At 39.5% G+C, this 14596-nt stretch overlaps 1 protein-coding gene across 1 annotated transcript in view; it reads right to left on the bottom strand.

Annotated features, from left to right (window-relative positions):
• KCNQ1 (potassium voltage-gated channel subfamily Q member 1) overlaps positions 1–14596 on the bottom strand; it is a 557035-nt gene that overhangs the window by 394896 nt on the left and 147543 nt on the right. Inside the window, exon 3 of the mRNA XM_032770377.2 lies at positions 956–1082. Within this exon, the coding sequence (XP_032626268.1) occupies positions 956–1082 (127 nt within the window). The remainder of the gene's footprint in view (positions 1–955; positions 1083–14596) is intronic.

Below are 14596 nucleotides of genomic sequence, written 5' to 3'. Positions count from 1 at the left end.
TGATAAAAAGTCTTCTTGTTTCCCTTTATTCCCATAGCTAGTTTGAGCTCATTTTGTGCCTTTGCCTTTCTAATCTTGCCCCTGCATTCCTGTGTTATTTGCCTATATTCATTCTTTGTAATCTGACCTAGTTTCCATTTTTTATATGACTCCTTTTTATTTTGTACGTCTTTATTTTGCAAGATCTCACGGTTAAGCCAAGGTGGTCTTTTGCCACACTTTCTATCTTTCCTACCCATCGGAATAGCTTGCTTTTGGGCCCTTAAGAGTCTCCCTTTGAAAATTTGAATTCTGAAAATTTTTACTAGCTGAAGCATTCAAGGAATTAAGGAGGAGATTTTAAAGGCCACAGAGGCCAGTTAAACACCCACCTTCCACTGAAAGTCAAAGGCAACTGGGTGCCTAACTTCCACATATGCCTTTAGAAAAAAAATCTCACTCTACGAGCATGAAAATAATAGTTTATAATTACATGTCACCTGCCCAACACCAGTGTGCTCTAGGAAGCTCAATCCAAAAAAAGAGAATAAACTAACATTAAAATATTAAGATGAACGTAACATATAGAGGTCATTTGGTTTTGTTAAAAAATAAACAGTTGTAGCCATTACAAGATGTGTGCAATGCTGAAGTTATAGAAGCTATTTAGGGAGACAGGATTGTATGCAAGTCTGTTATTTCTGGCAAAACTTCAGTTCAACTGTGAAAGGAAAGTCTCTCTTTTCAGGGAAAGAGAATCAAGCTGAAAGATTTTTTTTTTTAAAAAAGAAGGAACTAACAATGCCACAGATTCCTCAGAACATTCAGTTCTGCGCAGATACTAGTGACAAATGTTCTTGTTCTAACTTGGCTGGAATCTTTAGGGAAACTCCATTTCTTTTTAAATGTTCAAGGTGTTTATAGGAATGTGGCTTTTTCTTAGTAATTATGACGTGTTCAAATCATGTATACTTACCAATGATAGAAATAGGCTTCCTAGCAAAACGAAGTCTTCCCCATAATCCAACATATTTACTACGGCATCCTGCTGACCATAAGCGAACCACATACTCTGCTCCAAAAAACACCACTAATACAATTTCCTAGGGGAATAAGATAGGGAACAAGATTAATTTTCCATTTTACATATTCTCTCTCTTCTTTCAGATGACATTAAGGAACACAGAAAATGAAACGTAAAACTTGGAAAGAAGAAAAGTGTGCAACATGCCAAGAAGATCCAAACTACAAAACCTCAGGAAAACTGTGTAAGCAATGGGAAATGTATGATAAAGAATATGTTTAAATACCAGAATGGCACGGTGTTTGGATCTTCTCTATGTGCTAAAACTGAAACCATTCTGTATAAATTTACTTGGCTTCAATAATTCAAACAGAAAGTTGCTTGACTTAGCCAAAGAAAACAAGGAGACTCTACGTTCACAAGACAAATATTTTGCTAGTATATCTCATTTCCAGAAAAAGAACACTGTACACACCATTTGCAGTATCATCTTAGCCAGCCATTTACCCACCCTTTTATAGCCTAAGTGCAACCCACACTTTTAAAAGTAACACTTCTGGTACCAGGTTACAGCTTGATAGTTTCCAGGCAGTTTTAAAACATGGGGTGAAATCCTGCCCCCAGCCCCTAAAGTCAATGGGAGTCTTCAGTAGGGTTAGGAGTTCACCTATGGAACAAAGTGAAGTGAGGGTTGATAACTATGGTCCAAAACGGGGCTAAAGTTCTGAGCTTTTGTAAGACATGTATAATAATATGGTTCAGGAATTTGGTTAAAACACAGTTCTGTGGCAGCGATGCTACCAGACTGAACATAGAACATTTCAGGGGACTGACCCAGGAGTTTCCAAAGTGTACAGTGAATGGACTGGAAGGATCTAACATCCATCTGCATCTGTCAGGGAAAGAACGATACAAAATTGGAACTTAGTATGATTTTCAATGCACTTTTATCTGTGTTTTAAATCCCCAGACAGTAGCTTTTTGTCAATTAGCAGGTGAAGGAGTTTTGATTACATTTTTTCGAAGTAACAGAAAGTTGCAATCCCATATTTCTTTTATTTAGAAGCCACATTCAATTAGTATGCCTCACTGAATAGCCGAGCGTAGCTCTAAGTAGAAATCATCCCCTATTTAGAGCAAAAAGGGAAAATAACCATCTTTAATAGAAGTTGTGGTTTCTAAATGAAAATACCCAGGACTTGGCATGTAACGTTAAAATGTTCATGAGGTATAATGTTCTATTGCCTTTTAATTATATTTTAGAACTAAACTGCTTGGTTTGTTGGAGACACAAGATGGGTGAGATAATATCTTTTATTGGACCAAATTCTGTTGGTGAGGGACAAGCTGAAGTTGGTCCAATAAAAGATAGTACCTCACCCACTTTGCCTCTCTAATATCCTGAGATTGACACAGTGACAACAACACTGCATGCACCAATGGTTTGCTGGAGCAGTTTGGTGTCTGAGTAAACTAGAATGACAGAAGTCAAGCAGTTCTTCAGCATCTGAGGAGCCCAATTGTTGCTGAAGAGAACAGGGCATGCTACTAATCAACATTTGTCCTCTAAGGTTAAATAATATTATGAGTCTGTGACATCTATGCCTGTATGTCATGATATTGCACAACTGGGTGGTGGTGGTGGTGATGATGATGATAGAAGAAAAACGCTGGAGAAAGTGACCACTTTTAGCTTACACACAAGGGTATTTTTCATTAATTAAGGTACTTAAGGCAAAATACTAGTCCCACTGATTTCAATTGGAGTATTGCTTTAGAGGTTAAAAGAACAATAGGGCTGCTGAGGAAAAAAAAAGAGCAATGATTCTTATTTATCATGGGCCCAGTTCACTGACTTTAATAGGAGTCGGACTGGGCTCTAAAATTCCAACATTCTGATGGTGCATTAAACTGCTCATCCCTGGTAGCTACGTCGTGCAGGTGCAAGTTAAAGACACTACGACATTTTTCAAAAGGCAGGAGGACATCAGCCAACATTCCTTCTCTTAACATGACGGGCTCTAATGCCCCGGGCTGTCTGTAAGTTGTTGCCAGGTGCATCAGGATAGGTATTTCAATTGTCTACAAAATTACTGTGTTCCCGAGAGCTTTCCAAGTTCAAGAAAATTAAATGATATTGGCTGGATCCTTGGCTGCTATAAAGATGGAAATTGGCCAATTTACATCAACTGAGGATCTGGACCATAGTCTATTCTGATGTGTGTAAGGAATAAACAGGAAACCTTGGGAGAATTTTATTCAGAAACATTTGCTACAACAACATTTTTGAAAACCTAATGGGCATTCATTTATAACACAATATAAAACAATACAAAATACTATGCCTAACACAGTAACTTCACATGCAGTAGGATTCCCCTTTTGTTTAGCTTAATTAAATACCTTTTAAACCTATACTGAAATTCAGATGAGAACTCTATCCTGTCTATTAAAATAGTGATTAGTACTAAGACAAGACTGTTGTCTATTTTGTTTATGACATTGTACTGATTTATAAGATATAATATATTAGTACATTTCTATATCGTAGCAGGCTAATATAGCCTCTTTCATGACTAATGTGAAGGAAACTCCCTCAGTGAAAGCCAATGACAAATCATTAAGCAGAGAGGTAGCTGTTTCTTTCATACAAAAGTCGTTATTTGAGCAACAAACCTATGGCCTCAATTCATATGTGCTGTACACACAATAGCGTTCAGACTGCTCAATGAGGATTAACAAAACAAAAAAAGAAAAGATTTTCTTGAGAGAAAAAATCAGAAAGTTAAGTTTTATGCACAATAACAAATGCAATTTTTGTATCAAAAACTGTAGGATTATCAAGATTAGTTTCATTATTATAACAAAAAGGGGGAAACCAAAGCCGTGGCTGTGTTTTGTTGATTTTTTAAATGTGTGTGTTTTTTGTGTGCAAAATTTGCATTAGAGTTGTGTGGGTTTTTTTTTTTTAAAAGACTCTCCATGGTTCCTTGGATAACAGGAACACTGGCAAGTATGCAAATGTCGGCTGTCCCAAAGACAATGAAACAGACATGTAGTCAATGGTTACTGTCATGCAGTTCTTTGCGTGACATGCAGACAAGCTAGAACATTGATTGTTCTATAGACTCCTGTGACTGGAGGGAACGACCAGTCGGCTTACACCAAGACACATTTTTCACTCCTGACATTTTGATAAAGGCTTATTGACCTAAATGAGACTCAAGTTATTCAGGGAACATCAGGGGTGAAAGTGCACAAGCTGTTCTTCATGGTCATACACAAAAACTCCAGGTATCCATTAGCAACTGGCAAATTCCCCCTCCCCAACCCGTGGTGGTGTGACAGACAAAAGTGTTTTTAATATCTTGCCTTGTATAAGCATAATAAGTAATCTAGTGGAGGAAGAGGTGACAGATGAATTTTTGTTACTACATTTATATGTTAACTCCAGATAAGTTGCAGACAGGAGTGAGAAAAGTTATTGATATATAACTCATGAAAGTCATTACAAAAGACAAATTTAGCTGTCCTCATGAACTACTGGAACATTCCCTTCACAATCCTTCAGTAGCTGAGGTTTTGGTGATTTTTATGGTAATTTTCTAAAATAATATGCACTATTTTACAAAAGTGAACTGAGCAAATGTTGGGGGCCTGATTCTTATCTCACACGGGTGTCAACCAGGTGTCAAATCAATGAAATGAAGAATTACACTTGTATGAAACAGGACTGTGGGTCACATCTCACACCTGAGACTTTTAATAAATCTGAGTTACACTAGGGATGAATTTGGCCCATTATTTATTGAAAATACTTTTTCTGGCTGCTTGGTTAGCACACGTCCACTGAATACATTGTCTAGAAAAGATCAATGTGTTTCTGCATGTGACCCATGGACCAGCAATAATGGAACAAGAATACAAGAAGATTTAAAACAAAACCAGCAGAGTGAAAGAAAACGAGGGAGGAGAAGGAAAAATGGAAGGGAAAGGGGTAGGGTGAACAGGGAAGATGAGAAAGAATGGTTGATTTGGAAGAGGAGACTTTTTTGCTGCAAACAGAAGGCACTGCATTATAGAATGGAGTTGGGAGGGCCTGCTGAACCAGTGCAGCTGTAATTCTTATGGTTTCCCTTCCACATGAAGGGGAAACTATTGTAGATTACATCATATCAGCCTAACCTGAGCTAGAGGCCTCATTACAGATGTACCATTAAAATGACACAAGCAATGCTTGCAAAATGACCAAGGAAGCACCTGTATGCATGTGGATGTATAGCATTGTGCAGGCCCAGCAACCTCAAGACACTACAGACAACTGTTTCATGTAACTTTTTCACCTAGTATAGACAGTCCTCTCATTGTTTTCTTAAGGCATTGCAGGATTTTCCCTTGAAGTTGCACTATGTTAGCTGAAACATATAGAATGCAGCAAGATCAGATAGCCTAGGCAAACAGGTAAGCACATAGACTTGGAGAAAAAGTCAACAAGAAGGTAAATGTCCTGACTTGACTGTAGCAGAGATTTTAAAAAAAGAAAGAAAGAAAAAAGAAAATTATGTTTTCCACATACTCCGAACAATGCATAGTAAGAAACTGAAAGTGCCAAAAACTGTTATAAAATATATAGGAGGTTTCAGTTTAATTTTTATTTTTTCAAATATCTTACACTCCATCTTTACAAGTTAAAAACAACATTAAAAAAAAACGTTAAAAGCCAAAACATTTTAGCTTCTCCTGCAGAGCCTTTATCTTTACTTTAGAAAGTTTAGCGTTTGCCAAGATTCCTTATCTAGCATATTTGGCACTGACTGATATGGGTTAAACTAATAGCAATGGAAAACATTAAAAACAGGGTAAGGGTATCACGCTTCTATCTTCAGAGATCCATAAATTAGTCCCAAGTTACTGGACATCAGTAAAGCCTTTTATAAATGTTTTTAATTAGAATGAAATAATATTTATCCAAACCTACTCATGTTTTGAATAAGTGAAGCTTATGATGAAAGAGAGTTGGAAAAGCTGATTATTTTGCCTTTCTATTTCCCCCTTAATCACAACTGGGAGCGTAGTACGATAACTCTGGGGCCTGTGAAGATCCTGCTGGTATGTATTTTTAGACTGGAATTTTCAAAAGGAACCAGACAATCAAATCTTATTGAATTTCAATAGGAGTTGGGCACCTAACTCCCTTAGGCACCTTTGAAAACCTGAGCTTTGATGTCCTTAGTTTTCTTCTCACTAGCTTACTCCAAATCCCAGTAAAGGCAGTGGAGTTTCTCCACTGACTTCAAAAGACACTGGAGCAGGCCCCAGGTGTGTCAGTTCTGAAACATAACTTTGCATGTTAAGGCACACTCTGAGCACCTGTGTTTCTGACAGGAGTTTTCACATACAGTCATCTTTGGCAAGCCTCTCCTCATAACACAGTGTATTCTGCAACAAGATCCAAAAGGTTAAAGATGAGATTGAGCAGGAATTTGTGCACAGAAATGACACATCAAGCCTTTACACTTAGTTTATGGTACTCATTTTAGTTTGACGTTACTGAGTTATTCTTACAGCGACATCTTCCCCCCACCCTTCCACAGAATGTTCTATTAACTGGTCTTTAAAACTGGAATATTTGGCAAGCAAGAGGAAGTGTCAACCTCCTCATGTCTGCCAAAATGATAAAATAACTCTTTTTTCTATATTTCAGGAACATGTACTTCAGGTCTTCTTAAAAGTCTCTGGAAGAAATTCATACAGGGCTCTATCCTGCAGAAGAGGGTGGAGCAGTATGACTCCAATCCAGCCAAGTACTTAAGCACACACACAACTTAAATCCCATTGAATTCAACAGCACGACTCACATACGTAACTTTAAGCATATGCTTAAGTGCTTTTGCTGGATAAATGCCAGTGTGTGCTCAGCACCTTGCAGGATCCAATTCACAGTATTTTAAAAGAGACGGGGTGAAATCCTGGCCTCAGTGAAGTCAGTGACAAAGCTCCCATTGACTTCTATTCGGCAGGATTTCAACCCCAGAACGTGTGTGTATATTCTTCTCCTCTCTCCATCACACACACTCTCACACACACCCCTTTTGTAGTACAGACTATATATTACAGAATCACAGAAATGTAGGGCTGGAAGGAACTTCAAGAAGTCACTCCAACAGGTGTTTGTCTAACCTGTTTACAAAAACTTCCAATGATGGGGATTCCACACCCTTCCTTGGAAGCCTATTCCAGTGCTTAACTATCCTTATAGTTAGAAAGTTTTTCCTAATATCTAACCTAAATCTCCCTTCTGCAGATCCAGAGTGGAAAGGAACAGTCAGAAACCATTAAAGATTCAGTGTAAGCCCTGCAGTCTATATTTTTTCCTATAGGAAACTTTGCATGATTAACACTGTTTATATAGGGGCTAACCATTTTCCTATAACTGATTATTTTTGCCCTGTTTGCTGTCTCATCTTATGGTATTTATTCAACAGCCTTCCTCATTTATTTTCACAAAAAGCTGATTCTCCTCATCATCATCCTGCATTGTGCAATTCATAAATCTCCCCCCCCTTCACAATGGACATCCAATTTATTAAATGGGCCGTTTCTTTCAGAAAGAAAAAAACTAAACCATTATCTGTCTTACCCAAACTGCAGCACCACCATTTATAAGGAAGGATCCGTCCATTAGCAACCTAAATATTACAACTTTCCCCACAAGAGCTTCATTTTATACACTTAAAATGAAATACAGGGCCACCCAGAGCGGGGGGACAAGTGGGGCAATTTGCTCTGGGCCCTGTAGGGGCCCCATGAGAATAGAGTATTCTCTAGTATTGCAACTTTTTTTTATGGAAGGGGCCCCTGAAATTGCTTTGCCTCAGGCCCCCTGAATCCTCTGGGCGGTCCTGGTGAAATATGAAGATAGATCTTAAAATATCAGTTAAGGGCCAAATTCTGTCCCCTACTGTGCACAGAGTCTGGCAAAAACAGCACAGAGATCATTAGAAATCAGTAGTTTCAAATATACTGATTAATGTGGAGATTTTGTGTTTGAAGCCAGGTTGTGGAAGTGATCAGAATCCAGTGCAGGCTGGTTGAAAATTTGTGAAGAGTTTTAATGAAAAAATTAAAAATATGTATCATTCCATGGGTTTCAAAAAGGAACAATTTTTTGTTATGTGAAATTTTTTTCAAAAGCTGTTAATTTTCACTTTTGCCTCCTATCCGTCCCTTTCCCCCCTTTTTCATTTTATGACTGAAAGAGGGGAAAGAAAATAGCAAATACAGAGGAAAAAAATGGAAGGAGGAAAAAATGAAATCTTGAATATTTTCATTTTTCACTTTTTGTTAAAACAATGGAAAATTTCAAATAAAATGTTTTTTGAAAAAAATGCTATTTTTCAACAGATGAATTTTTCATTTTACAAATTTTGAACAGCTCTAATTTTAAACAATTGCTAGGGATTTTTGGTACATTTTGTATATGTACATCTGCTGAATCATCTGCAGATTTAAGGCAGTAAGGGCGAATATTTTGAATGTGCCATGTAGACAATTTAGAGCCTGATTGCTCCTTCTGTGGAAAAGTTGCAAGATGGGGCCCTATAAGGGAGGAAATCTCCATGAAGTTCTTTTCCCTTCAATAGATATCTCCCTGGTTCTCTCTTTGAAGACGTAAGGGTGGTCCCCTCCCTCTTCTCCCTATCAAATGGGCAGAGGTAGACCAAGGGCTTCCACACACAAGCTCTGTGGTTCTGCAGCAGACATGATCTTTGCAACTCAGATCCCACATCCTGTAAGGATGACTTGACTGGAATGGTGCTGGCAGGAAGTCCCCAGACCTCAGGTGTCTTCAGGACCCTTTTCCCACTTAAATAAGGAACCCTGCATGGAAGGGAGAGCATGGAAAAGTATTATAGCCTCAGGACATCCTTCTTCACCTTGAGCTCCAGAGCAGGAAGCGTAATATGTATTTCCCACACACATACCCTTAGCTTTACTCCAGGCCTGCTCACCTGTGCACTCTCCACAGAGCCCAGGAAAGGGTTATAGCTGAAGCCCTCCCTTTAGCATTTTAGGCGATCCTCTGCATGTAGATGAGTATGGTTAAGGTGCTAGCCTGGTTCCTGGGAGATCAGGGTTCAATTCCATCCTGCATTACTTTGGGCAAATCACTTAGTCTCTCTGTGCCTCAGATCCCCATCTGTAAAATGTGGGTGACAGCACTTCTCTAGGGGTATTATGAGATGCGCAGACACTACTGTACTGAAGGCCATATAGTTACCATGCCTGGATGAATAGATCGATGTAGGGGATACCAACAGGCCCATCAAGATTTGTCTCCTTCCAAATGGGTATTCTGAACAACTTGGTCCCACAGAACTACAGTTAAAAAATTATGCTAACTATGACTATGTTGAAGAGTGGTTCTTCCTAGCACAGTTCTAGCATGCTTTCCCTACTTGGTGAGGGCAGGGATGTTTTTCCTCAGATTATCGAGGGATAAAGCTGTGCTATAGATGCATCTGGGGAGTTGTCCTCTAGCAGAACAACCCCTCTGTCCATGTTGGTCAAACTATTTCATCCAAATCTTAAGACTGATTACTACTCAAGTCAGGCAAAACCAATGACACACAAAAATATAAGACACACACTGTGCAGCAGCTGTGCTTGGAATTATTGGTTTAATTTCATCCCAAACAACAACAAAAAAGGAACATTTATCCCAGAATTGTCATTAAGTTCACTGTTTAGGCCTCACTCATGGCTTTGTTATATGCCTCAGGCAACACAAGTCATGCTCTGCTTCCCGGTTTCCCTCTGCTCACAAAGGGAAGTAGCGTATTCCAGGCCTTTGCCTGACACAGTGTACTATCCCTGGCACACTGGCTTAGGTACGCTAGCCAATGCATTGGAATAGTCCCTGTCCACTTGCACAGGGGGAAGGAGGATACGTAGCAGATGCTGCTGTCCTCCCCACAATTGGGAAGAGGGGAGGTAAGAGGGTGCCTTATGCCCTTGCAGTCACTATACTGGGCCAAAATCTGACCCTACATTTTTAAATTTAAAGAGGAAAAAGTCCACATTTTCCCCTTGCACTAGATTACTGGTTTGTTGTTTCAACATTTACCTTTAGTTTGATTAAATGTATGGTACTGTAACACGATGAGCAGCAGGGGTAATTATGGAAGTGCTGTCACAGCTCCATAGTTAAGACAACGTTGATTATTACACTTAAAGCATGTTGTATGTGGATATGTAAATTTTAGATAATCAGTTGATAGTCTGTCACAAACTCCCCTCAGAATTAATTTAACAGGGTTTGACTCTGCAGAATACCAAATGGTTTGAAACCTTGCTGAAGGCCTGTAAAAAAAGGAGTAAAATATTGAGCTGAGGACATGGCTCTCAGCATCTCACTTAAGTTATGTACAACATCATTACAGATGTTAACTAAATCTGCAGATGATACTAAATCGAGAGGAGTTGAAAACATCAATGGGGACTGAAAAATAAGACGAAGAACCAAAAGTTATTAGAAAAATGAGTAGAAAATGAAATTTGACAAAGGCCGGTTAATATGTCAAAGGAAAAATCACTATTCAACAGGAGGAAGAATTTTGGGAAGCAGTAGCACAGGAACAGAACGAGGGGTGATGTAGCAGACAGAAAATTAGCCCTCAGTTTTCAGAGCTATCAAGCAGCAAAAAGGTAGATGCAACCTGGTCTTCTTGCATATAGGTACCAAATTCACGGTCGTGAAAGACGTGTCATGGACCATGAAATCTGGTCTCCCCTCGTGAAATTTGGTCTTCTGTGTGTGCTTTTACTCTATACTATACAGATTTCACAGGGGAGGCCAGCATTTCTCAAATTGGGGGGCCTGATCCAAAGAGAGTTGCAGGGGGTAACAAGGTTATTTTAGGAGGGTCGCAGTATTGCCACCCTTACCTCTGCACCATCTTCAGAGCTGGGTGGCTGGAGAGCAGTGGCTGTTGGCCAGGCTCCCAGCTTTGAAGGCAGCACCTGCCAGCAGCAGCACAAAATTAAGGCGGGTAATACCATGCCATACCCTTACTTCTGCACTGCTGCCTTCAGAGTTGGGTTAAGACCCCTACAGTTATAACAATGTGAAATTTCAGATTTAAATATCTGAAGTAATGAAATTTATGATTTTTAAATTTCTGTAACCATGATATTGACCAAAATGGACCCTGAATTTGGTAGGGCCCTACTTATAGGCATCAGACCACAGGATATGGAGGCATTGTCCCTCTCTACTGTGTAGGGCAGGAGTGCAGTTCATGACCAGAGCCCCCAGAGGGTTTGCTAGGAAATGCCGTGGGTCCATGGCGCTCCGCAGTGTCACATTTCCAGCCCCAATGCAGCCCCTGAAGAATGTAAACATGGCTTCTGGTTCTGTGTGCTGAGGGGAGCTAAGCCGGGCCCCAGCTCCACTCCTACGCCTCTTTGCAAGTCAGTGACAGGAAGAACAGAGATCAAGATAGCTCCTAGTACCCATGCCCTTCCTTCTCCAAATGAAGGACAGGAGGGAGCAGTGGGCCTGGAGCTGCTAGAGAAGAAGGTTGTTGGGAATGAATGAGTTTGAGGGTGGGTAGAAGAGGCAGACCACCAGAAGGGAGGGGAAGGGACTGCGCTTGTATACTTCATCTAGCACAATGGGGCCACAATCTCAAATGGGGCCTCTAGGTGTTAACATAATAATAAAAAAAAACCCACCACCACCAACTTCAGACTTGGCCTGTGAGGCACTGAGAGCCTTCATCTCCTACACACTTCAATGAGAGCGGAGGGTACTCAGCACCTTTCAGGACAGAGCCCTTAAAACATTGGGGTGCAAAGGAAGGGAACATAGCACTGTATGGGGAGAGGAGAACTAGGCCAAAAGAGGGGGAGACAAGAAAAGAGAAGCACCACCACTGAAAACAGGATGGGAGAGAGAAAAGAGATACAGATTTTTAAACTTGAGCGGCATTGTCTCTTTCATCATCCTGTATTGTGTGAGGCTAGATGGCAACTCGTATTTTCAGGCAAGATAAGTTTTGAAAATGATATGACTCCAACAATGAGGTAAGTCACCAATGGCAGGACGCAATTTAAACAGATTATCAGCTAAGCCAGAGCTAGATTTCTATCCCAAGCACCAATAATATTCTGCAATAAAAGTTTAGCTATTTTTAAATGTCAAATGAATTGATTTTTATTTCAACCATCACCAGATTTCTGCCATAGGAGAAAGTGAATTTTGAATAGGTTCTTTTTAAGAATCAGCAGAAGGTGAGGTGAGAGAAGGCTGTGAAACTTTTAAACAAAAATTCAATGTGATCAGAAGCCAGGCATTCTTTTTACACATGTGGGCAATCACTGGTCAGTTATTGGTATCACACTCCCTGATGATACGAGTTCATGTAGCATATTTCTATTTGACATTTCCATAAACACAACTTGCTTGTGCCTCAACATACTTGAATTCTCTCCCAAGTCTGCTCCAGGGAATATGCATCATGCTCTTCCACACAGCTGCAACAACAGTCACACACTAAACCTGTAGTCCAGGCACTTAATACACCTCACAGGAAAACACATGTGCTAGTTTAAGCTAATAAAAAACCCTCTCAAATGCCATATGTGCAGAGCCCATTCAGTCAACATTTTAATGTTGCTTCTAAAGTTTGTGATGGAGGAGAGGAGAATTATTTGACATAGAAATAAACCTCACTGAAGGCAACAAAGTCAGCATTGCAGCTAAGTGGCAAATAAGCTTCACATACTGAAGGCAAATAGTTTCCTTCTCTCTCTGATTTACCGGGTAATTTCCAGTCAGTAAGTGTAAAATGATTGCGGCTAATCCTGATTCACTGAATGATACGCGCATACCAAGATGGGAGTTAATTTATATCAAGCAAAGTACTAACCCAGTACATATTCTCCCTAGAGCTTTGATAATGTTCCAAACAGACTAAACTACACTTCCATTTCCAAAATGAAGATTTTGGCCAGATCTCTCTGAAGTTATATACCCCATTAACCAAACTACTGTTACGTGCAAAGACTTATATTTTTAGTTCATTTTAGATTCATGTTTCTATCAGTCTCAGTTCCAACATAAATAAATGGTGCAACAGAGGCAGCTCTTTGCTGAATTCAGAGTTATGGAATGAGTATGCTAGTTTTGTGGAACTCCCTTAATTCACAATCACATTTTCCCCCTTCCAAACAAAGGACAAGTGCACCATTCATTGCTGGGAAAAAAATTCCCTGAAAACTTTCTCAATGACAGTTGGACAGACTTCCAAGATAACACATGCTTCAAGAAAATACTAGGTATTAAATGGAATGAATTTATAAGAAATGCCAAGATTTGTCAGAGAGATCAACAAACCCTTATCAAAAAAGTTATCCAGAAAATATGATGAAAATACCTGGCACGTGTGTTAAGAATGAAGCCAGAGCATCTGTTATGGCAGGCGTGCATTGGGCAGCTGGAGGAACACATAAAAAGGGCTGACCAAAAGAATCCCTCTGCCAAAAATTACTCAGAGATGGAAAAATTTGGGGATTTAGCAGAGGATATGTAAAGAGAGGCCCGTGACAGACATGCATTAAGCGACGTTCGAAGATGCCGGAATTATTCAGATTCAGAAGTTTGCATTAGAGTCTCAAAATCACTGCAATTACTGGGACAAAAGAATAGCAGCGATGTCATTAAACTGTACTAATCTCTTGTGCCAGTTAAATTATAGCACCACTATATTACTGCATTATTATTAAGTTTGGGTTCAGTTTTTTACTTAAAGCAAGGATTCCATCTTTGTTTTAAAGTGCATCTTCCCCAAATTTCTAGTATGTCTTCTGTATGGAATAGCTGAAACCTCTGGGGATTTTAAACTAAATCTGTTACTTAGTTTAGGAGTTAAATTTCAGAAAAGTGGGACCTTTAAGGAATTTCCAGTGTCCAACCTTTTTTCAAATCCCCTTTGCAATGAAACTGATGAATTATTAGCCTTCAAACTTCATATCCAGTTAAAACTCATTGCCAGTTCCTTTGGAGTGTATATTTGAAAATACTAGTTTATAATTAAGCACATTTATTATTTTTTGCCTCTCTCTTTACATTATATTCACAATTTCCCTCTACTAAAAAATAGTCACTGTTCCCATAATTTACTATTTGTTATTTATACTGTAGTAACGTCCAGGATTCCCAGTCATGGAGCAGGACCTCAGTGTTCTAGGTGATGTACAAACACAGAACAAAAAGATGTTCCCTGCCCCAAAGGGCTTCCCAATCTAAGTAGGGGGTTGAAGCTCATGCTCTCACTAAAGATACTACTACATTAGTAGGGGAGTGTGGGTTTGTGCCCCTGCTAAAGATGGTCACTGTTTCCAATTGTTTTGAGTACAACTGAAGCCACAGGCTGCCCTCAAGAAAGATGACTGCCAATTCTCTAACACCCACCATCATTCTTCTCAACCTAGGGTGACCAGATGTCCTGATTTTATAGGGACAGTCCCGATATTTGGGGCTTTTTCTTATATAGGCTCCTATTACCCCCCACCCCGTCCCAATTTTTC

This window comes from Chelonoidis abingdonii, chromosome 4 (assembly GCF_003597395.2).
Source record: "Chelonoidis abingdonii isolate Lonesome George chromosome 4, CheloAbing_2.0, whole genome shotgun sequence".
Classification (NCBI taxonomy): domain Eukaryota; kingdom Metazoa; phylum Chordata; order Testudines; family Testudinidae; genus Chelonoidis; species Chelonoidis abingdonii.
Note: the sequence above shows the minus strand (reverse complement) of the source record. Positions and strands in the feature narration are given on the sequence as shown.